Source organism: Charadrius vociferus, unplaced genomic scaffold (assembly GCF_000708025.1).
Source record: "Charadrius vociferus isolate BGI_N301 unplaced genomic scaffold, ASM70802v2 scaffold1339, whole genome shotgun sequence".
NCBI lineage: Eukaryota > Metazoa > Chordata > Aves > Charadriiformes > Charadriidae > Charadrius > Charadrius vociferus.
Genome location: NW_009650216.1, coordinates 276,155 through 300,204, shown reverse-complemented (window position 1 = coordinate 300,204; position 24,050 = coordinate 276,155). Strand labels below are relative to the sequence as shown.

Below are 24,050 nucleotides of genomic sequence, written 5' to 3'. Positions count from 1 at the left end.
ACAAATAGAAGATGGAGTTGATTTTTCTGCTATCCAGTTTTTCTTGCGTGTTGCAGATAGCTTTGTCCCTTGCAACTGCTTGTCTCCAGCATGAAAGAGTGCTAATCCCTTAAGCAGCAGCATTACAGTTACAGTAAGATTTTTTTTTTTTCTTCTCCCAAAAAATCTTGGCAAAAAAAGACAAGAGGAATTCTTGCATCAGCAGATTTGGGAGCTGAGGCCCATATGTCTTTGCGCTGCAAGGAGAATGCATTATACTGTAACAATGAAGGGAAAGTAGCATTGCTGTCAAACCAGCCAAAGGTTTTATTGAACTCTACTTTAAAGGCCTTTTGAGACATATTGGAGACACACTCACTGTTGGTGAAGGAAATCATTATTGGCCAGAAACTTGCAATTAATTCATTCAGAAATTGCAAATGTCGTCAACTTAGTGCTGTGCTCCTCAGACAACACAGGATACTGGAGGAGGTTAAGCCCAGATGAAGGACAGATGGTTTCACTTACTGCCAGGAAAGATTGAGTTAATGCCAATCGGAAGACAAGGAAAGATTGAGTAAATGCCAATCGGAAGAGGTGAATGCCTCCAGGAGCCAGTGAGCACCTTTCTGGCCTGCGATTAGTCATTGATTGTGGATCAAAACCACATTCTTCTACCTCCAGTGGATAGGAGGGCTTTTTCTAGCCCTGTTGGAGGAAGACACAGCTGCTTTTATTCATGTGTCCCATCAGCTTCAGGCTTGGCTTATTGGAACATCTCTTACTCAACTCAGACCAGAAGTTTACCACGAGGCTGAAGCTGGTTCTCACTATAGCAACCCATCTTCTACATCAAAAAACCCAACCTGCAGGGCTCTGCAGCTTCCAACAATTTCCTATGTGCTCCTTTTCCTCTGCCAGAGGTCTGCAGGTAGTCAGTCCCCACGGAAGGACAGACTCTGACTGCAGGCAGCGGGCGCATAAACTGGAGCCCTCCAGAATATCCTCAAGGGGCACCCTCTCTTCTCATGGCCTCCTTGCTCTGTAAAGAGAGACCAGGCAATGTTAAAATACACTGCCGTATCTTCATTTTCTATCATGGCAGCACTTCCTCCCACAGAAGGGATTCGAGGACAGAGAGTTCCCTGAAGTCTGGCAAAACCAGGCAGGAGATCTCCCAGGTGACCAGAGTGTGCCCTTTCCTCATCACTCAGACCTGCTTTTTCCATGCTGTTCTATCATCCAAGCTCCGCAGTCACCCCTAGCGTGGCACCAGAGCCAAGCCACCAACCAGCCTGTAATTGGATAATTCTTATGTCTGTTGTCATCTTACCCACATACACCAAAGCAAGCACACACAAGAAAGTCCTGGAGAGAAAGGACCATTCAGCAGCACAGTCATGAGATGCTGAAGGTGGTTATCACTGTCATGGGAGGCCAGCATGAAAAGGAGGAATTTAATTCACTGCATGCCAGCTATTGTTAAGCTGACAGATGAAACCACCTGTTCAGCTTGAATCAGGTTGATCTTCCTCCTCTCTTCCTCCCACAACGAAACATTCAGGAGGCCGGAGAATGACTAGCAGGGATTCGTCTGCCTGAGGAGCTGCTTGCACCCTCACTTATTGCTGTTTATTAATCTTTTCCAAGTTGTTTTCCCGTCTTCCTGAAAAACCTTGCTTGGGGAGATAGCAAAATAAGCTCCAGAGAAAGGATCTGACAGGAATTTTTTGTAGACACCAAGGCAGGAAACGTATTCTGTTTTTCCTGAAATAAAGCCAGGACACGGTGGTATGTCAGGTCTTTTCCTTCCCCTTTACTCCCCTTTTACAGTGAGTTGCAGAAATATGGGAAGAGGAGAAAAGGAACCTTTCAAGAGACAAGCATTTAGAATAAAAAGATTTGGGATGTTATTGGCCCCAGATGAAGAGTAGGTATTACACCATGAAGATGTGGGGTTTTATAGCCAAATTTCATGTGACATATCTATGCAGGCCCAGCACAGCAAATCCAGTTAGTGTAGAGGCTGTGAAAGTTGGGTTTAGTCGCATCACAGTTGCAATGGGAGCGTTAGTGTTAATTCCCATAACCTTATAAGACCTTACTCGATCTTCCCGTAGCTTAGTGTTTGAGCTATAGAGTGGGAATAACTCAACATCCTTTGTTCGTCAAAACAGGGGTTCTCTTAACTGTGTGCATGCAGCGCTTGGCACTTGGAGGATGTAGCTTCAGGCAGGATCTTTAAGAACCTTTACCATAGATAAGCTAGGAGTTTCTGCAGTCAGTAACACCAACAAAGTCTGGTTTTCTAAGCATTTGTGTCTCAAGGATAAGCTTATTTCTGAATTTTTTGGTGCCTCATGAGAGTTGAGCTCTTTCTTCAACCTGCTCCACAGTAGAGCACCAGTAGAACATCTTCTCTTAGATGCTTTTGTGACCTGTGAGAGCTCTCTGATGATAGTTTGCCTGTCACTGGCCCAAGCCTGCAAAGGTATGAGAAAAAAACAAAGTGTTGGGACGATTAAGATCAGGAATAGTTTATGCAGTTGCGGTTTAGACGCCTGGCAGAGTATAACAGAACGAGCAAAACCTGACAGCAGGGAGGAGATGTTTCTTGAGAACTGAGCAAGGTGTCCCTGAAGTGTAATGATGCCTCCACATCTGAGAGGTGGCCATGCAATTTGGAAATGAGTCTGTTGTTGGGAGAAAAAGGAGGCGGTAAGGAGCCAGAAGCCTTGAGGACTGTGTATTCACCATGTTTCCTCATCTGTAAATTAGATGATAACATCTCTTACTCAAAGGAATGATTGTCCCATGTCTTACAGTGCTCTGTGCAGGCAGAGCTCTCTCGAAATGCTAAATTCTGACAAGATTCAGGCATTGCAGAGATAACTGTGAAAATAATTATAAGGGCGGGGAGAGGGGTCGGTTGTCCAAATTTTTTTATATCTGGCAAAATTTAGTTTGAATTCTCACCCTGAGTGGTTCCAATGCCCCTAGCAGAGCCTCAGTTATCCTTGTGTTACCCACAGTTGAGGTTCCCTCAGGTCAGGGTCAAAGTATCCAGAGCCTGGCATAGACTCTGAGATAAACACAGATCTTTGTTTTCTGAAATCCAGCAGTTATGAATCTGGATCTCTGACTGTGAAATGTAGCTCTGTCCTGCTTCTTATTTTTTAAGAGAAACTCTAGCTCCATCTAAAGCAGATTTTGGGGGTGGAAAGATGCCAAGTTCTGTACAGTCAATTTCCAGCATCCTTAAATGCACTTGAATTTTCCGGGGCTGTTTTTTATGCTGCTGCTGGGTCAGAGCTGCAGTTCCTTATGCAGTTCTTCCTCAGGCAAAAACCCCAGTGTAGCTAAGTGTAGCAAAATATGGGCAAAACTGAGCCAGGATGTGAGAATTCAGCCCTCTTTTGTTTGCTCAGATCTTGTGAATGGGGCAGTGAGCTGGGATGCTGGACGTAGGCATTGTATGCTTCTTCCTTCTCGTTTTCCTGCTGTCTCCCTCCCCTGACCCCCAAGTTTCCAGTTGCTTTCCCTCAGCTACTCACGTGTGGTGTGAGCATATTTGCCAAGTGTGTAGGACATCACTGGTGGGGTTTGGGTTTTTTTTTTCCGCTTGTATTGCAAAACCTCCCGTGCCCTTCAAAACATGTAAACAGACTCATCCTGCAGAAAGCTTGTGACTCCTTTGTTTTTCAAGTGTCCACTGTTGTCTTTTTGTGCGTGTGCTGTTTCTGTTGTTCTGGCAGAAACACTCCTATCTTAGACTGAAGTGACTTGCAGGGCTTTTAAGGGCTTGTGGGGAAGATTTCCTAAACCTTGGTATTTCCTGTTGTGAGAAGTCCAGTCTGTGCTAAACTGAAGAGAAAGAAAGAGAATTGCTGAAGGAAAATATTTAGATGGCTTTGATTCCAATTTTTGAAAAAAAAAAAAAAAAAAAGTCCTCATGGAAAACTTCATGCAGAGATATTAAGTTCTTAGGTTGCAGCAAAGAGCCTCAGCCGCTCTAACCAGAGCGAGAGAAAGAGGTCAGCTGTGAAGGAGAGGAACCTTGTATTTACCACTCAATTGTTCACTCTTCTTTTAGATCAGGACAAATTTCACAGCCGAATTTATGTGTGTTTTGAAAAATAGAAATGCTTTTGTTTGACATGAAAAGCATAGTTTGTCTTGGATTTTGTCCCCCAGTTTTTCAGTTTTCCTACTGCGGAGTTCAATTTCAAAGTATTTTTGGCTTTTCCAGTTTTGGAAAGCTCCAAAGTTTTGGAGTTTTGCCAAATCTCTGTGAAAAATTAAAGAAAGCAAAAAGAGAGGGACCTTTTTTCATTTCTCTCCACATTTTTCACAGGAAATACTTCACGTTTTTGATGAACTCTGCTTTTCTGCTTTGCCAGTTCACAGCCTGAACTGCAGAAATTAAAAGGAAAGGCAGTATATAGGTCAGACTGTATATGGAGTTGTTATATAGTGCAACAAAGAATATGGAATGTATTGAATACACTCACTAGAACTTTAGCTACACTCATTTTAAATAAACTTAAGGAGATTTTCTTAGTTTGTTAATTTGGCTGTATCTGAGTGTCATCATGAAGACCGGGGCCCTGAACATGTTTAGCTTTGTGTATGGTGATGTACCATAGGTTTCTGCCTGCCGTATGTGAGGGTAGAACACATCAAATCCATACAGAGTTTAAGTCTCATTTTTCACACAGGGCCTGACCTTCTGCTGGCATAAACCCATGAAAATCATGGAAGCCACATGGACTTCCATGGGCAGCCTCCCCAGCACAGGCAGAAGTTCATTATAAGAGCTAATTCCATTCTTGTAACTTTTCCATCCTATTTCACTTGGCCAGCTCATCTCAAAAAACCTCCGTGTTGGGCATTCACATTGGGGTTGTTTCCGAGTGTACTCCTAATTTGCCTTCACTCAGGAGTCCATTTGACTTGCTTGCTTTCTTGCTTTTTTCCCCCGATCCTGTCAAACCTGAAGTGCAATACAATGATTTATCTGGGCCCCGGGGGGTTCCTCCAGCATGGGGAGCCGTGAGTCAGGGAACACTCCTCAGAGCAGCAGCTGTTCTCACCCAAATCACAGCAAAGGGATGGCAAAGAGCTAAGTCCCTGTTATCGTCGCTCGTGGCTAGCATACCAACCAGACTGGCAGCCAAAAGACTCAAGCTCTTGAGCGATGCTGAGTGCCATTTTGGTGGTTGCTTCAATGATTTTGCGACTTGGAAACAATTTACTTCCCTGAATTTAATGATGATTAAAGGCAGAGTCTCCTTAAAAAAAAAAGGCAAAAATCACGTTTCTGCTGGAGCTGGACTGTACCTTTCAAGTGGTGGTGGTGTTTATATCATGAAACATTTTCTTTTCATGAGTGTACATTCTCTGGAAAATAACCAGTGAGAGACCAGAACCTTGATTGCACTGGCTCTAGCAGGCTCAAAGGACCACATAGCCTGTGACTGTTTATTCCTTTTCATCTCTAGTCATGCTTCCTAACAGCACAACCCCTTCCTTCTGTTTTGTAGGAGGAAGATGATGATGGCCTTCCAAAGAAGAAATGGCCAACAGTAGATGCCTCTTATTACGGTGGACGAGGAGTTGGTGGTATCAAACGAATGGAGGTAATTAGATACCAGTTCGTGTATCACAATATCTTATTTGTGAACTAAGCTGCGATATGCCCCTGCAATTTACCCAAAAAGAAACTCAGGAGATAGCACAAACTTCTGTGAGCTTTTTTGTACATCTGAGACCAGATTATTTTTATATAGGAATATTTGAAAGCCAAACAGATTCCTGAATTTTGAGACCAACTTTTTCTTCTAGCACAGTAAGACCCTGGTCCATGCCTGGGATACAGGGGCAGTGTTGCCATACAAATTACAAGGAAATATTTTTAGTTTTTCTGAAAACCTTCCCCACTCTCACGTTCCTCAAAAATCTCAAAGGAGAAGTTTAAAGTTTGGGCTCTAGTCTAGAAACAAGTTTCACAACCTGTGGCTTGCTTTTCACCTTGGATTTGGACACTAGGAAAATCTGGACCAGGGTCTAGTTACTGCGGCAGGGATGTAACTCTCCACAGCAGCTACTATTGTAATATGCCCTGATGCCATCTTTTCAGGTGCGCTGGGGAGAAAAGGGCTCCACAGAAGAAGGTGCTAAGTTAGAGAAAGCCAAGAATGCCAGAGTCAAGATGCCAGAACAGGAATACGAGTTCCCTGAACCCAGGAACCTTGCGAACAACATGCGCAGGCCTTCCTCTCCTCGGAAGTGGTACTCTCCAATCAAGGTAAGTCCAGTCCAGCGTTGTAGTGCATAGGATGTTTCCAGGAGATCTGGATTAAGTGTTTTCACATCCAAGGCTAAGATGTAGAACTGTCCACAAACCTGAGATCTCAAGATGCTGCTAGAGTAGCTGTGTGTGAGGGAGTCCCCCTGCCTAGGGAGGTGCTGCACAAAGCAGCCACGTGGGGCAATGGGAATTTCCCACCAGGGTGATCAGGTTTTGGGATTGCATTGCTTTCTTAGACCAGAGTAGGATCCTGATCCTTTCCAGTGGTGTAGCTAGCTTCTGTAAAGTGCTTACAGGCTTGACTGCACTTCCAAGGGCAGGCCCTTTAGTCCACGCTGCGTATTCCCTGAGACGTAGGGAATAAATAGCATCCGCTTTCCTTAGAAAGAGGGGAGAAAATAAGAAGAAAATTGCTGCTAAATGTCAGCATGGAGAGTTGTCCTCGGCAGATCAAGGATTGCAGTGCAGCAGATGGATGTCTGCCAGCAGGCAGGGGTCGGCATGCTGGCCTCACGAGGAGGGGATGCCCTGCAAGAAGTGTTTGGCTGAATAAGAGTCCCTCAGCCTGGGGAAGGTCAAATTCACACTGATATCGGGTGGCATGCAATGCAAAGCTGCGCAACAGTCGCCCACAGGAACTGGGAAGAGTCTTTTTCTCTGCCATCTGTCCCAAGGGCAGGCAGCTGTTCTTCAGTTTGTCTTCACTAATACAAACGGTTGGCAGCGTACAAAACGGAAACAAGCAAGCAACTGAATACTTCACGCAAGCAAAACTCTTCATTGCATATGTGAATGCTTCTCGTGGATTAAAAGAAACAAACCACACAAAACAGATACTAGTTGCATCATCCAGGGGGTGGTATAAGGGCACTCCAATGTCAGAAAGCTAATCTTTTGCATTCAGGACCAATTAAGCTGTCCTCAGGAAAAGAGGACAGCTAACTGCTGTGGAACTACTCTAATGAAAAGAAAAAAAAAAATCCCGCATTTCTATTTCGCAGTGTAACTCTTCTGGGAAATGCTAATACCCTTCTTGTCTCTTCAGTCTGGGGCTATTCGTCAGTTATCTGTATTTGTCAGCACTGTAGTTATCAGTCTCAGAAAAGACTGAAAATGCCCAGTTCGTATCCAAGTGCAAACCTTCCACCACTGGAGCTTGGATCTCATTTTGAAGAGTGGAGATGTTCATTAGGGTCTTAGAAACTCTCTACAGGCAATTTATCTGCAAGTAGTCTGCAAAGAGGGTGTACGTAGCATATGTAGTAAACCTTTTGTTGTATAGAGCTCACCTTAAACTTTATGCTGAGGAATGGGGAAGTGAGTCACTGCTGGAAATTAGCGGGTTTATTCTCCTGTTTTCTTCCTCTTCAGTAGCAGTCAATCTAGTCAGACATATTCTGTTAGCCAAGTTAGTGCAATGCAGATATATTACACTACAGTGCACCCAGGTTTCCCTACCTTGTATCTTGTTACTGACCAGCTCCAAGCAGTGCCTGTAGGAATTTGGGTAAGTCATGTGTTTTGGCTTTCCTCAGTCATTGATCTTGAAGCTGGTTCAAATCCAGTGATGGGAACGGCAAGGACGCACAAGGGAGTAAGAGTGGTTTCCGGAGAATACGGAAATGTAAGCCTCTTTGAAAATTTGGTCCAATGCCCTCTCTCTTCTCCCCCTTAAAGATTATCATCTAATAAACACAGCCTACCAACAAGTCATTTGCAATTGTGTTATAATGACTTCAACATGTGTTCATGAAGGTTATTCATTCCCACAGTGGGACAGGTTAGAGTCAACTGTTTTCAGTTCAGAGTGAGGAATGCAGTAAGTGCCATCCCATATAGCTGCTCCTTTGTTCATAAACGCATTGCATTGCCATTTTGCATCAGTGCAAAGCATTTGTAAGACACACTTGTCCCATCTGGGAGATTTTTCACTCCTACTGTGTGCTTATGGAAGTGACCTCATCCAGCTGAGAGACGCAGCTCAGTTGCTTTTTGCGTGCTGCAGTCAGAAGGGTTCCCAGCTGTACTCTAACCACTAAGGAGCAGACGGAATCACTGATTTTAGCACAAAGAGCCCTGAATACCTGCTCAGGCAGCCAGAATCCATGTGGGTACAACTACCTGAGATCATTAGTTGAGAGCTGGGTCCTTTCCCATAGAAGATACTGTGGAGTTTTTCGGCTCTTCCTTCACCAGTTCACACTGTTGAATTACAGCCTCAGGAGACTTTCAGTTTATTTTCAGATTTTATTCGGCATGGTAGGAAATCAGTTCTGAACAGAGGAGTCAAATTTGTTGCAGATCTGTGTCCCAGCCAGAAATTCTCCAAAGTTCAAAAGAGGCTTGGAGAAAAGATTCAATGTACGTAGGGTTCAAGTTCAGTTCTGACTCTGACTAGGAACGGCTTTTGCTTCATAACAGCAAGAATTCAGAGGGACTACAATATTAGGAGCATCTCTGGGTGATATATATTCTTAATTCCTTTAGAAATATCTGTCTTACCTACCATTCAAATTGTATACAGTATAAAGACAGTTCCGATCCAAGACCCCATATCCAAATACTCCCATAACTTTGGGGTGTTTCACGTCTGGATAGTATTTAGCAGCCTGAATCTGTCTGTGGACAAGGATTTACATAATTATTAATTGCCACCACACCCCTTCTTGAACCGCACCCAAAAAGACCGTGTATGCAGATGGGACAACTGTATCCAACACTTTCCTCACGTACAATCGTGAGCACTCATCAAAAACAGAGGGGATCATTCCTATGAAGCAGGGCTCCTGCTATTACTCTCCCTGTGCAGTAAGGAATTAGCAAAATTGGCAAAATTCATCAGCACGCTTGGCAGAAGCTCTTGTCCTGAAGATGTGAGCATATGAAGATGAATTTGCATTGTTTTATGTAGGGAAGCTGTCACAGAGTCATGACAGGCAGAGGGAGGCGAGGAGGGATAGCCTATTAGGTCATTGGGTCTATACTCTCAGCCAAAGCAGGACTGCTAACATGAATCTATCCTTCACTGCTTTTTCCAGTCTGGTTTTTAAAATAACATCGAGGCTTCCACCACTTCTTGCAGGGGGATATTTCACAGACTACCAGACCTCACCCATAGGAAATGTCTCCTGATACTCAGCTTAAATTTTCCCTTATCCCTGTGCTCCAAGTGCACTCGGCTCCTTTGGTTAAAGCAGATGTTAAATTTCCACCTACTCCACTGGGCTGGTTGAAACACCTCTTTGGAAGGTAGATAAATATGCATGTAACAGGCAACTTAGAAAAAAAAATCATTGGTATTGGAGGAGGGCAAAGAATTAAATCTCAGGAACAGTGAATCAAGGTAGCTTGAATCTGACAAAGAGCCAGGAAATTCACATTTTAGGGCTAGTCATCTTGCTGGCCAACAGGTTTCCCTTTCTCCGTGCAGCACAAGTGTCAGCCTTTACTTCGTGTTCTGCCTTTTACCAGTTTATCTGGTGGAGTCTTTCTTCCCCCTCTTTGTTAGTCCTCCCAGAGTAGCATCTATAAGGTACGTAGACAGCTGAGAGTGGATAGATTGCTTTTTGAAATGCTCCAGGGATTTATTTGCTACCAACTGTGGTTACTGACACTTAACAGATTGTTGTTATTATTCGTATTTGCTGCTGTTACTTCTTTGCATGATGCCAACTGGATTATCCTGCTTTTAAAATATCGTTTCAACAGTTTGAAAGGTCAGTGCAAATAATCCAAGGAGAATCACAAGTCTGAAAACATCTTAAGAAACTTGCCAAAGGCTCAGTTCATCTGACACAGGGAAATGCAGCACAAAATGCGGATGCAAGTGAAGGATCATCAAAGGACTGTGCCTTTTGTTTTAATTTGGTTCAGGACATGCTCCCTTGCTACAGCCAGCTGTGAAGCTCTGTATGCTCTGGTGTGGTTAGCAGCTTTTCTCCTACCTCTATTTCTACCTCTGCTTTTATCTACCCATCTACCTAGCTACCTTTTCTTTCTTCCTCCTCCTCAGAGCGTTTATAATACTTGTTTGACTTTGTAAGGACGACTATCAATCTCTACAAAACAATGCAGAAAGGACCACAAGACAAGGCTGAACTCACTGTTCATCCACAAAACCTTGCATGCAAGACGTGCCTCAAGGCTGAGGTTGAAGCGACAACTGTACTCTCAAAAAGAAACCTCAGGTGAATCCTCAGTGGAGGCTACTTGAGCATTTACTAAGCCATGTGACCCTGGCACATTTTCTAGCCTTTGTCTCTCCTGTCTCTACTTACAAAGCTGACATGGCACAGCCTCCTTGCTCGATGGGGCCCAGGGGCAGCCTGGGTTTATAGGCAGCTTACAAAACTGCCTCTAACTGACTCCACCAGATACCTAGAGTCCTCCTGAGACCTGGTATCCGGTCATTCACTAGACCAGGGTTGCTACAGTGCTGAATTAACCATTAATTCAGGAAGAGAATGCATTCACATTAAAGCAATGGCTGAAACTATGCCCTCCTTCATTTGTCGTCTGCTCTGATTGTTTCTTCTTTCTGGACTCCATATCTAGTAGGACTTAGAGCTTTATTTGCCTCCAGATCTTTTTCTTTTTCCTCCAAGCAACTTTGTGCTTCAACTGCAAAGGAGTTCCCAAACACAGAGATACAGCCCATCCACTGGAGAGCACAGAAGTGTTCATATTTGCAAGGAATGCATTGCCATTTTAATTTCTTCAAGCAACATCAACCTTTCCATGATCCACTCTCCCTCTCTTCCAGCCAGATGTCTCAGGCAGACCCTGAAGCGCCATTCGGACTCCCAAAGATGGAGCGCTTGGCTTTTCCCAAGAAATCTTCATAGGCATTTGGAAATTAGGACTGCAGAATAAAAAGGACTTTTTGTTCCATGGAAAGTTGTAATTTTCCTAAAGGAAAAATGGAAGAAAAAGGTACTTATTTCTTAAGTTGTCAGAGGGGACAGGAGATCAAGAGCTTCAGCCAGCTCTGATGTAGGGGGAAAGATGGATTGGGATAGACAGTGATGGCTTCCCTTAGGTCTCAGAGGTTGTGCTGTCCAAATGCGGAAGTGTCTGACAGAGGAATTTCTTGCTTCTTCCTTCGAGAATAACGGACTTTCCTGGCTCTCGCCTTAGGAAGTCTTTTCCCCAGCATCCTATGGAAACAAGAGCTATGGAGTCATTCTGTGTGTCTGTCTGTCTCCACCCATGTATCCCTCCAACTCCCAAAGAAGCTTTGAACTATTGGCTCAACACACTGGTTGAGGAATACAGGCCTCAGAGAGGATTAGGGCCTAACGGTTTCTTGAAAAGGGAAGAGAAAGACTCTGTGTCCCAGTGAAAGGAAGAGTACACGCTGAGTGCATTGAGGCTTTAATTAGATACCAGAGAACCAGTGTCGCAGGAGGACCTTACGAATACCCTGGCTGTCAGGAAGGTCTCACCTTCACAGACACTGATGTGCACTATCAGCCGGCTCTCAGGAAAGCAAGCTTCCCTACTGCCAATTAAGCTACTTGCTCTTTTCCCACCGCCGCTGCGATATTCAGCTTACCTTTCCATTTGCTTTATTTTGTCCTGTGGTAGTAATAAAAGGCAATTCTGCTATCACAGCATTTTTGTAGTCTTTGTTTTCAGGAAGCAGGTATCGATCATCCATGAGTTTCTGAGTCCAGTCAGGGGTAGCTCGGTCTTTGGGTTTGATCTTCTCAACCACAGTAAATAGTTTCATACCAAGGAACAACTTCGTGTGTTCTCCCAGTAGCTTTTCTCCGTCTCTGCAGATACAATGAAGTTTACTGAATATTCCTGGTAGGGGTTTCACGCATGGTGCCTGCTCTTTATATGATAACATTTGTACCATCTGGAACAGTACTAATGGAAAGCTTAACAAATACTCTCTGTTGTTAACCCTCTCAAATTTTTACAAATCTCCGGGCATTGTGCACTTAAGAGACCAAGGGTCAAATGAAGTTAATATGAAGAGAGTTTGATAAATTATCTTCAGCTTGTAATACATCTGTAGTCTTCTACTGAGCCAGCCAACATGCTGCACTCGTGTAAACCCTTCTACAGGTCTCCCAGAAGCTGAGTCCATTTTGAAAGCGAAACCCTGGCTTATTAGAATATAGCAGAGAATCCTTCAGCAGCAGATGTATGTTTTGGAGGAGGTGATTTGGTGGATATTTCTACATTGCAGAGTCCTGTGCTGCTCCTTCTGGCCTCATTCATCTCGTTTGGAAAATAACCGCACGCTTGGCATTTTGTGTCGCTGCTGCATTTCAATCAGGCCTGAACGCTTTGTCTGCATTGCAGAGCAGCATTGCAGGAATGGCAGGGAGGGTCCAACCCACATCTCAACCAAACTGTCTGTCAACAAGAGATTTCAACACATTGGGTTTTGAGAAAAACATGTCTGGGTCTGTGCATGTGCACACGTGTGCGTTTGGGTATGAGACCACACAATGAGGTGAACCGCTTGTCAAAACCAGTGCAGTGGGATGAGGGTGGCATCTGCAGGGCAGCTGGCACTGAGCTCATAGGAACAGAGGACTTGAAAGGTGTGTGTTATTGCCTGGAAAAGATGCAAATATTAACTGACACATTGGGTGGGACTGGGGAGCTTGTGTGAGCCCCAGTAACCTGATGCTCTCGTGCCAGCACATAGCTGACATGAAAGATTAAGTGGGCTGTTACACAGCACCTACCTGCGGCTCAGCTGTCCTGCCTGTGTGGAGAGACAGTTTTTCAGTCAGTTCTCCCCAGCAGATTGTTTTAACACATAAATCAAAATTATTTCTAATGTGTCACAGTGGTCACCTAGAGCTAGAGGCAAGCCACACCGCCAGCCAGAGGAGGCAGCAGAATGGTTAGGAAATGCATCGTATAAATTCACCTGATCACTTTCTGCATTGATTTAGCATTTTTCTAGCAACGGTGTCAGGAGCTGAGTAGGTGTTAGAGTGTCTCAGCCTGGGAGGTATCTAAGTCACCTATTACCATTGGAGATTTTCAGAAGAGTACGTAAAGGCGAGACACACGGATACTGTTGACCATCAGATATCTGACGGGACCAGGCTGCCCAGGGAAGTCGTCGAATCGCCATCCTTGGATGTATTTAAAAGCCGTCTAGATATGGTGCTCAGGGACATGGTTTAGAAGTGGACCCTGTAGAGTTAGATAACGGTTGGACTTGATGATCTTGAAGGTCTTTTCCAGCCATAACGATTCTGTGATCTATCTGCTTGCTGTTCATCTGAAAGCCTCGTCCTTTGTACTTGCAGCAAGTTTGGACTGAGTTTCAGTGAGAGAAAACATTGCTCTCCAGCATCTTGTACAAGCACAGCAAATGGTTGAGTAAAAAATGTGTAGGTCTAAGCTGCATTATCCCCGCACTGCACTTCGCACAGCGCACTTGTTCTTGCACAGAAGATAACACTGTGTTTCTTTTGTTTGCAGGGGAAATTGGATGCTCTCTGGGTCTTGCTACGGAAGGGTTATGACCGTGTATCTGTGATGCGCCCACAGCCAGGAGACAAGGTACCATGCCTCAAAACATGTTTTACAGCTAGGGAAAAATAAAAACCCTCTGAAGTTTCTGACTGCCTTTACACGTGGGACTGAAGGCAGACACTCATGACCGCTTAGATGTGACTGAATTTTTCTTTCTGTCAGCTTTATTTGCAACTGCAGTTCATGTAGTTTGACTGAGATAGTTTCCAGTATGAAAACTGTCCAGGTGTAGTGACAGAAACACCCATCGAAGAGCCCAGTACAGTCTTGCTCTTAGATAATATAGCTGCTTTCAATTAATTACATAAGTAATTCCAATGAACAGTAAGGAATATTTCTGCATTTTTTCATTCATTAAAATCTCACATTCTGGAATAAAACTCTGAACATACATAAATACATATATTTTGCTACATAATGTAAACTTCATGGGTACAAAGCAAAGACTGCAGGATGAGGTTTGGACTGTTGTGTGAGAGGGAGGAAGTGTTCCCACATATTTCTAGTAAAAACTGGGTTCATGCAAATTTCTGTACACTGATGTGTGCTTATGGGTGGAAACAGAAGCCCTTGAAGAGAATGGATTGATGTCACCTTACAGGAATCATACTGTCTATGACAGCAGGATACTATAGAGCTACCTCTCATGTCCCAGGTACTAATCTGCTTGCTCCTTTTCAGTGGAATTAAATGTCTGGGTGCTTCCTAAGTAATTTCAGGACAGCTATCCTGAACTATCTCTTAGAGGTGTGTAGCAGAGCCCTGCAGTGGCCAGCACACACTCGTGTGTTGCGTTCAGCCCTGAGCGCCCGGCAGACAGGCAGGGACACCCAGCTGGGAAGGGAGAGCGAGAGCTGCACCTCAGCTTTGCAAACTCAGTGTGTGTTCGAGGTACACAACGTGGGTGAACTGGAATCCCTGTGGTAGCCGTAAGACATCCCCTAATTCCTTGAAATTTAGATGGTGACACCCAGTTGCCCAGGGCTGCTCCCATTTCAAGGGTGGAGATTCAGTATCTCTGAACCCCTGTCCGTATTCACCTCATAGTGAACAATGTCCGTTATATTAATGTCTTATGCAGTTGCTTTACACGCCTCTGATATAAATCAACAAAGGAGATTGGAGTTGCTTCAGGAATATATTTGGCCGAAAGCGTAAGTAACTGTGTAGCATTGTGAAGGCTTCAAGAAACTCAACTGCACGTGAAAGAACAATGTAATTTTTTGGTGGAGAATCATAGTTCTGTAACATTTGGCTCCCTGTAAGGTTTTCCATTAAATGCAGGACCAATGAACTTTTGTGAATAAAAACGTTTAATATTTTATTCCTTCAGGGGGAAGACTTGCTAAAATATCCTCACTGAGCGTGATACTGATTTCTGGGAGAAAAGGTCAAAACGTACAGACTGCTAATGCCTGGCAGTTTTCCCACAGAAATCGGGGTTTGAAGAATGCCTATTCTATGAATAATTTTTTTGACTTGGTGAGCTAAGATTATTTACATGGAAGATGCTGCTTCCATTTATGCTCAGGCAAATCCAGAGCAGTTTAACCGAAGCCGATCCAGTTAGCAGCAATGTATATTAGTGCAACTGCCAGCAGGCTCCATCCCTTTCCAGTGATGTATCTCTTAGACGTGCAGTTCTGTGTTCTGTCAGCATAAGCAATAGCAGACATAGCCCATATAGGTGTTAGATGATCCAGCCTTGAAGTAAACTAAGCTCTTTATGATTCTGCTGTGCTATAAAGGATCTCTGACTTGAGTGCAAGTATAATTTAGTGTGAAAGAGGAGCTGGCTGAAAATGCAGCCAGGCTTATAGCTGCTGAAATACCTGTTTCTCTCCAGCTGACTCCTGGAGGGCTGCAAATGTTTGGGCACTCTCCTGTGTAGATATGAAGTGCTTCTCCGATTTTCTGTGCGGGTAGGCTGCTCTTAGAACATTTGTTTTCCTTCGTGTAAACAAAACTATGAGCCTGAGTGTTTGTCTTCTTTGACTAACCAAGTGTGACCCTCTTCATGTTTTTAATCGCTTTCAGACTTAAGTGAGAAGTTTATGTTTATTCCTTTACAGTACTGACATAACTACCAGGTGATGTCATTGCCAACAGTACAGGCAAAACCCATATGAGAACCCGCTCTAAAACACTAAAATGACATTCATTAGTTTACACAGCTGAAATGGCAGAATTAGGCAGGGTTTTCCCCTCCCCTATTCAGCAAAAATGTGGGGGTTGTTTCCCTACTTCAGATTTTAAGTCAGGAGAAGAATCTAGCTTTCAAGCACTGGGCTCAGCTTTAAGATTTCCAAGTCATCTCCCATCTTGCTGTAAATATTCCCCGTGATTTGGCTGCTGGTTTTAGACTGTCATACCTCGCTTTCTCCTTTGTAGATGTAGAAAGGGATTTTACCTTGCTGGGCAGTAGGATGTTGTAAACATTTAGAGGTTTCTGTGCAAGGGACTGGGAAGGAATGAGGCAATATTGCTGTTAACTGAACTACCACAGTCCGCAACTGTGCCTTGGGAGACAAATTAGTCAAAAAGAAAAGCCAAAGGTTGCAGAAATAGTCGCAAAATTTGCACCTCACAAAATAAGGAGACTCTGAGCCCTGGTTGATCCCTGCCAATCTCCCTCTATTCTTCTCTGCGCCAGTGTTCTTCTAAGAGAAATGTAAATGCATGTCCTTAGGATACAAAGGCTGCACGATTCAGGCTACTTTAAGGCGGCTAGTTGCTTCTCCCAGGTCAGCAAACATCAAATATTATCTCATAAAACACATTACTGTGTTGGTGGGATTGGAAATCCAGTGGGAAGGTCAGTGCTGAATTGATGGGGACGGCTGCGGGAAACATCTGCCAGTGTTGACTGCAGCTGTCAGTGCCTTCAGTGCGGATAGTCCTGAGTCAGTGTGAACAGTCTGATTTCCTTGCAAGAAAAAATATGAAGGAAAAGGAGCAATTTCACAGAAAATCTTTTTCAAAATGAAACTTGCATCCTTACAACAATGTTGCAAAAGAAAAGGATCAGATGTGTTGCACTGAAATGATGGGAAATTTCTACCCCTGCAAACAACTGTGTGCCCAGAATCCCCCGCCCGGGAAGTCAGGGCTGGTTTTGGTGAGCTTGGATCCAACCCCTGCCATGAGCTTGGAGCCTTTTCACCAGTATCACAATGAGAGGGCCTCAGGAGTACTTATAAACACAGCCCTTCCTCTGAAGTGGATGTTTGATACTGTAAGTTTAATAACCTGTTTATCATTTCCTTCATCCAACCTGGGACATAGTTCTTGGCATCTCTCCAGGTTGCAACAACACTCGCAGCAATGGCATGTTAACGCTTTGCCGTCCAGAGACAGGACCACTTTTGTGATGGATGCACGGCCTGTGCACTGGGTCACTTAGCAGGCGCATTTATACACCTGGTCACATGCTAGGAATGCCACCAAGCATATGGTCTGTCCGATGGCTGACAGCTAGTGTGAGGAAGGTGTCTTTTGACCTGGTGCTCTGAGATACGGCACGTCACCTCCTTGACCTGACATGCAGACTGAGGCCAACTGGCTGTATCCACAGGGTTAGATGTTCCTAATGCAGGAGCTGCTGAAGGACAGCACTGCGGAGGACAGCCACACCATGGCAGCCCTGCACATTCACACACAGACACCTAGATGCTCTCCCAGCCATGTCTTTCTGGTGTTGGGTTTCCCAGTGCTAAAGATTAGCCAGCAGCGTAGAGCTGTCAGAGTTGTTTTGGCAGTGGTGAGCTCAGCTATAAACTCCTACGGCCTCTCCATGTGATTCCAAACAGCTCCTTTGGCCCAGGCAGCATGGACCAGGGGCACAGCAAGGACAGGCTTGGTCCTTACCAGGTTGCAAAATCTTCAGCATGGGTGAGTGGTGGCAAGTCTGTGGGCTGACATAGCTGTCCGCTGGCAAATTTAGATTCCATCCTGTTCTGCTGAACAGCAGGTGAAGGAGTGCTCTACCCAGCTTGTCAGCAAAGGGGGCTCATCAGAGCTGGTATTGACAACTCCAAGGCAGTTGGGTGGTTTTAAAGCGGAGACACAGCCGGTTTGAAGCTTCAGCCCTGCTGCACTGGTGTGAGCCCAGCCTTGCCGGTCGCAGGAGGTGGGAAGCTTCCGGCAGGCGGATGCAGGGCTTTGAGGTGCTGCTGCACAAGGCAGGGCAGCTTCAGCTCTCCGGCTTTGTCCTGACTGCTTAACTTCATCCCGATGCCGTCCTTTCACAGGGCGCTGTGGTGCGTGCTAACTCCTGTGCTGTGGGGGACCAGGCCACCCACCGCTCCTCTCCCAGGTCCTCTGCAGGAACGCGAGGCAGTGCGGGCTGGGCTGGCTGCTCGGCTTCGTCTACCTGGCAGTCACCCAGAGGAGTCTCAGACTAACTAGCTCATTTTCAATCATACCGCAGAGCCGCTCAGCGTAGACTTCACGACACAGGCTGAATAAACCCTTCAGAGTTACTTAGCAGCAAACTAGTGTGCCCACGCTGCCAGCCCCATACAAACTGCCAGCTGCAGCAGTCTTTACAGCATGGACGTGCCCGGGGAATGAGAGAACATGATTAGTGATTAGCAAAGCATCCTATGGTAACCAGCAGCCTCAAACGGAGCCACCAGGTTAAAAACCTACCACAGGGTGCATTCTCAGGCTAGATAAATATTCGAACTTTTGCAGGCAAAATTTATGGCTAGTAAAGAGGAGCCCGAAATTTGCAGACAGGAGCCTTTGACCATGTGATATTCCTAAAAGCTACGAGGAGGAGCTGTTTTGAAAGCAATTTGTACCTCCTTCCTTCTCTTTCCTGAATAAAAGCAAGCAGCAGATTTCAGACTCTTGGTGTTCTCAAATGGGCACCTTAATTCACCCACTGGTCAACATAAAAAAGTAAAGCCGGATGAAAAATAACCAAGAGGCATCTCTGCTTTGGAGCCTGAAAAGGCATTGGACTTAATCCCAGGGTTACATCATTTTCATATATAAGCAATCCCTTGCTATGATCAGTTACTTTATCCACTGCCAGCACATTAGCTGAGCTGTTCAAAAAGATTGCTTGCGTAGAATGCACCGCGGATCCAGCTTCACTGTGTTGACTAATAGTTGTTTATCTGCTGTAGCCCACGCAGCTCCTAGGTACCATACAAATTCTCAAGAAAGACGTCCCCTGCCCTGAAGTTCGCATGAGTGTATAACAAGACATTGGTTCAAGGGTAGTGACTAATAAGTTTGCAATTTATATACATTGCAGTGGATAATGTGGGGACTGCAGCTTAGATTCCAGTCCTCCTCCTCTGTGTGGCCTCAGACAATCCCTTCCCTTTGCCTCTTGGCTGTTTGCGTCCTGACCCCCTTAACCGAGGTCGGATGCCCGGTACTAGGACTGTTTGTTCACTGCAGAAGCTACAGTGATAGAAATAACTGACCAGTAAGTGCTGGACACAGGGTTAGGTGTTTCGGGACAACAGAGAGCTGGGACCTCTTCAAGGAGAACGGCCAGAAAGGATGCCTGCCCGTGGTGTGGCAGCAGCCTGAGCCAGAGTCTTACCTGGCTTCGAACACTGTGGCTGCACGGAAGCTGTGGCTTTGGACACCAGCAACAGGTCCTGAACAGCGTGGTGGTGTATTTGCACCAACTTGCCACAGGCCTGTCTGCATCTGCAAGAACAAACCGTGAAGCAAATTTTAGTCTGTGAAGGCTCTTAAAAACGCATGGTTTATCCCAAAGGAAAAGGAAAAGAGAGGGATGTTCAGGACCTGTTTCGAAGTGCACTCGGGGGCCGAGATGCACAAAAAGGTTGTGAAATTCTTTTTTCTTTTTTTTTTTTGGAGTCAAACCTGGAAGTGGTCTGAGTTTACCAACGGCCACAGATGTTTCCAATAAGACAAGGAAGTCAGAGTCACATGGGATTCCTGTGGTCTTCTCACATTTTCTGGAGACTAGGTTTGCATTCTTGTCAGCATTAATGAGGTTATTTTTACATTTGAAACATCATCAGATAGGGGTGATGTAAAAAAATACATATATTTTAGTGAACTTTATCACTTTTATAATGGAGTAAGGGAATGCTTATTTGTGCAAATTGTCACTAAGCACAGGATCCAAATAATTAGTGTCTCTTTGGAGTGTCAGTTGCATTTCCTTGCTAAACATTGTTCTGTCAGGAATTTGAAGAGATTATTAAAATGTGTTTCAAGCTCAGACTTGGCCAGGAACAGCTCAATCTGGGAGCAAATTATATTTTAATTTTTTATTGCATTGTGTTAATTGCATTTTCATTTTGTGTTGGTATAGGTAAATATAGGTGGGTATAAATATGGAGAAAAAGTACAACAAAACCATGTGTAATTATGTGTAGAGAGCTATCCTGCCTAATTTAACGAAGATGAAGGGAGAGGAGCTTTTTCAGAACAGTTTTGCAAGCTTAGTGGGGAAATCATATATGCCTATATCTTGTTAGATCTCAGTGATACGGTTCTGGTACAAATTGTGGTTAGTTAGAGGAGAGGATGAGGCTACAAAATACAAGAAAACGTCTCCATTAAAGTAATCGCAATTGTTCTTTTTACTATGAAAGGAAGAATGTGTGTGTGTGTTCACGTGCTGACATAAAAAACCTGATCTTAACATAAACAGAACAGACAGAGTATGAAATAAGACAAATTTACAGCTGAATTGCATGAATCTTCACTACAGAAAAGCACTGTTTTTCAACAAAAGGTTACAAAACTCCCTCTGCCCTATGATCACACTAATGTTTTCATATTACAACAAAATGCCAAAACCTCAAAATAACTTGATTTCGGGCTTCACTGGGAGTGTTTTGTGCAGCCTAAGGACTTCAGGTGACCACTCTGGATTATATCAGCCGTTCATCCCAAATGACTGGTTTTTGTGAAGGGCCCAATTCTGCAAAGCAAGGACTTGCTCCTGCCTGTGGAGTCCCACTGCGTTTCTGGAGAGTCACTGGAGCACACGCTGCAGCGCTGCTGAGCAGGGACATACCTCTTCCCGGCTGCGCAGCAGGGACGGCGGAGAGCTGTCCGACCCCAGCCAATGCCGGTCTGAAAGTCTGAAGCCTAGAGGTGGATACCTCTTTTAATTTGCAACCTGCTGTTACAATTCTAGATCTAAGATGTCCAACTGAGCTGGAGGTTTGTGGGCTATTCTCAAATGGCAGCAGGGACATCTGAGATTTGGGCACTAGACTGGAGTTGAAGACTAGAGTTGCTCCAGTCTCTGCCGCTGACACACAGAGTGACCTTGACCAAGCCACTTAATCGTCCTTCATTTCTCAGAGGCTTTTCCTGTCCTCTAATGAGGCTAAAACATTTTCTTTCCCAACGCATTAGTGAAAACGGCTGGAACTCAGTAATAAATTTAAAGGATTAGCAACTGTATCTGCAGGTATGCGTGTGGGTTTGCACAGTGGCCTGTGGGTTCACGTGCTTACAACGTGATGCTGATAGTACAGAGATTTGGGGTTTGGAGGCTCTGGTCTGTACATTTTAGACCTGCATGATGCTCACATAGTTTAAAGGAGAAGTCCAGCAGTGTTTCTTACATGGTGTGCCAGAGGTAATTTTTCTTTTGCAAGCTGAAGTGTTACAAGAAGAAACTCGTTGGGAACTGGGAATGAGCTTTGCCAAGTCTGTCCACACCCCATCTTTGGCACCTGTGGCAGGAGTTTACCTGTTTCAGCAGACCGTGATTCTCAGTTCATGGGACAGCCCCCCTGAGCGCTGCTGGCTGAGTGGGCAGTCATCGTCGTCTCTAAAAAATGCAGAGGAGGAAAAAAGCCACCTGAATCATTACCACGTAACAGTGACATTTCCTCCTTCTCTGTCTGTTCTTATGCTTTGAAAAACCAGAAAAACCTTTAATCTGCTGCACATAATTGAGTGTTTCACAGAGGAGATTAGCATTGGCTGCTGTGCCGTTTGAGAAACGTGTCTCTATTTCTGGCAAATTCAAAATTTCAGAAAACAAAGTCTCCTTTCCATGACTTCCCCTGTCTTGGAGACAAAGCTGTGTACTTGCAAAGACCTATCTGGGAAATAACTACTTGTCTCTCACTCCCCACACTGCTGAAACTGAAGGAAATTAAATCTAAACTAAAGAGAGAGGGACAGTGCTGCCACATAGCCTGGGGCCTCGCTCCTTGTTCGTTTTAGTGGTGTATTCATATGCTCCAGGCATGGGTTTAATCAGACCCGTTGTGCCAAGTGCTGTACAGGTGTAAAATAAAACCAGAATCTCAGCCTTGTTTGAGGCAAGGGGCAAGGGCAAGTACAGACAGATACAGCGAGAAACGCTGAGGCCATGTGGCAGTACTAATTTGTCGGAATGCTAAACAGGGATCTGCAGCACCAGCTGGAATAATCTGTTGATGTAATTCAAATCTTCCTTTAACCACAAAGAACAACTTTTCTTGCTAGTTCATTCTCCCTTAGCACATCTCCCATGCAGCTTCCAAAGAAGGAGCAGTGCAGAGTTCCAGCCAAAGGGAATATATGTGTGCGTGTGTGCACGTGTGTTAGAGCCTGGAGGAGGCACTGCCTGTGGAGATCGGGCCATAGGAGAGGGTGAGTGCAAAATTCTTGCTGGGTCTGGGCAATACTCTTCTGGACTAGTGGAACAGGGAATTAGACCATCAGGTGTGTCTAACTGTACAAAACTTGCAGAAAATATTTTTGTTTGCCAAAGGACAGATGTGCAAGCACTTAGATGGTGATGTGGGTTTCTCCATCTAGCTCAGTGCCGCCTGCCCTCTTGATACAAAGGCAGGTGCTTGTGTTTCCACTCCGGTTCCTCTTCCCTGCTCACCCTCCCGAGCCCAAAACACACAACTGCATTTTGCTCCTCAGAGAAACTGTACAAAACAGCATTTGTCCAGATTTTAGTACAGCACTGAAACTATCACAAGTGCTGAGCATTACTGTAAAGTGTGATTTGAATTGAGGCAAGAAATGAGCCTACTTAAGTGTTGACTTGAGATTTGCAGAGCAGTGAGGGACTGAGCCGGCTCTCTGCTCAGAGGATATTCCTGCGTGCGGCTCATGGAAGGGGCAGCCTTCGGTATAACGAGCTGAGAAACAAAAGGGGTTCCTAGTTTGTTTTAAAGAGCAGAAGGCAAAACAAGCCAATGGAACAGCCCAGTTCAAATTTTCCTCTGCGTGGAGTGAGTAGTTCTGCAGCTGTGGGGTGAATGAAACAACTATTGGGGTAAGACCCTTACTGGAGCAGTGCAATGATAAGAATGCTCCACTCTGGGGGTAGAATTGCAGAACCCAGGAGACCGGGTGCAGAAAAGCATCGAGGTATGTAAATTCTCACAGAAAAAAAATGCAAAGATGTTCAGTAGGTGTTTAGGTTCTTAGAAATCAGTAAAAACCTAGGAAGTGAAACTGCTTTAACAGAAAGAATAGGATTTTGATGCGGTTCTCTCTGCACCGTGTGACAGATGTCTAGAAAACCCATCTCTCCCATGCACGTTTGTTGCTGAGGGAATGTTGATAATGCATTTGGGATGTGTTTCCCTCGCGCAGCTTCCAGCAGCAGGCTGGACTTACTCTCCTTTTCCTTATGGGAAAGCGAGGTCATTGTTTCCTGTGGGATGGCAATAAATTCCTGAAAATAAGCAGCAGCCCCAGCTGAAAAATTTGGACTGTGTCTGGGTCCATCTGCACTGAGAACTGGTGAGGGGAACCCTAGGTCTTACGTCAGCAATCAGAGGGCCCTCAGGGACTTGTTCGGCATGCAAAACCACCCAGAAACAAAAGCACTGACAGCAGATGCTTTACCTGTAGTCCAAGGCACTGACAGGAATAACTTACAGCTTAATTCAGTCCTTGGCTTTCCCTCGTCAGATCCCCATCCTGGATGTGAAAGCGTGGGGTGCCTGTGGGACCCTGGGCAACTATCCTGCACCAAGTGCAAAAAGAGCAAACAGGGTCAGATTGAAGATTTAGGATGGATATTGTGAAGACAAAGGCGCAGCGGATCTAGGAGTGAGACACTTGGTAGAGTGGCTCACACCGTATCGGTGTGTCACACAACAGACAGGTTGAAGCACAACCGCTATCCCTGGCGTCACACGTGTGTAAGTCCTAATGACTGCAGAGCCCTGATTCCTGGTCTGCTTTTGTTAATACGCGTACAAATTCCAACCATGTAAGAGCCATAGAGAGACACGGTGGTGCACGGCTGGGCAGGAGCCGCTGCGCGTGGGGG

The 24,050-nt window shown here is 44.9% G+C and overlaps 1 protein-coding gene across 1 annotated transcript in view; it reads left to right on the top strand.

Annotated features, from left to right (window-relative positions):
- ANTXR1 (anthrax toxin receptor 1) overlaps positions 1-24,050 on the top strand; it is a gene marked incomplete at its 3' end in the record, with an annotated part of 107,201 nt that overhangs the window by 72,648 nt on the left and 10,503 nt on the right. The window contains exons 15-17 of the mRNA XM_009892974.1: positions 5,523-5,618; positions 6,119-6,286; positions 13,748-13,828. Coding sequence (XP_009891276.1) covers positions 5,523-5,618; positions 6,119-6,286; positions 13,748-13,828 — 345 coding nt within the window. The remainder of the gene's footprint in view (positions 1-5,522; positions 5,619-6,118; positions 6,287-13,747; positions 13,829-24,050) is intronic.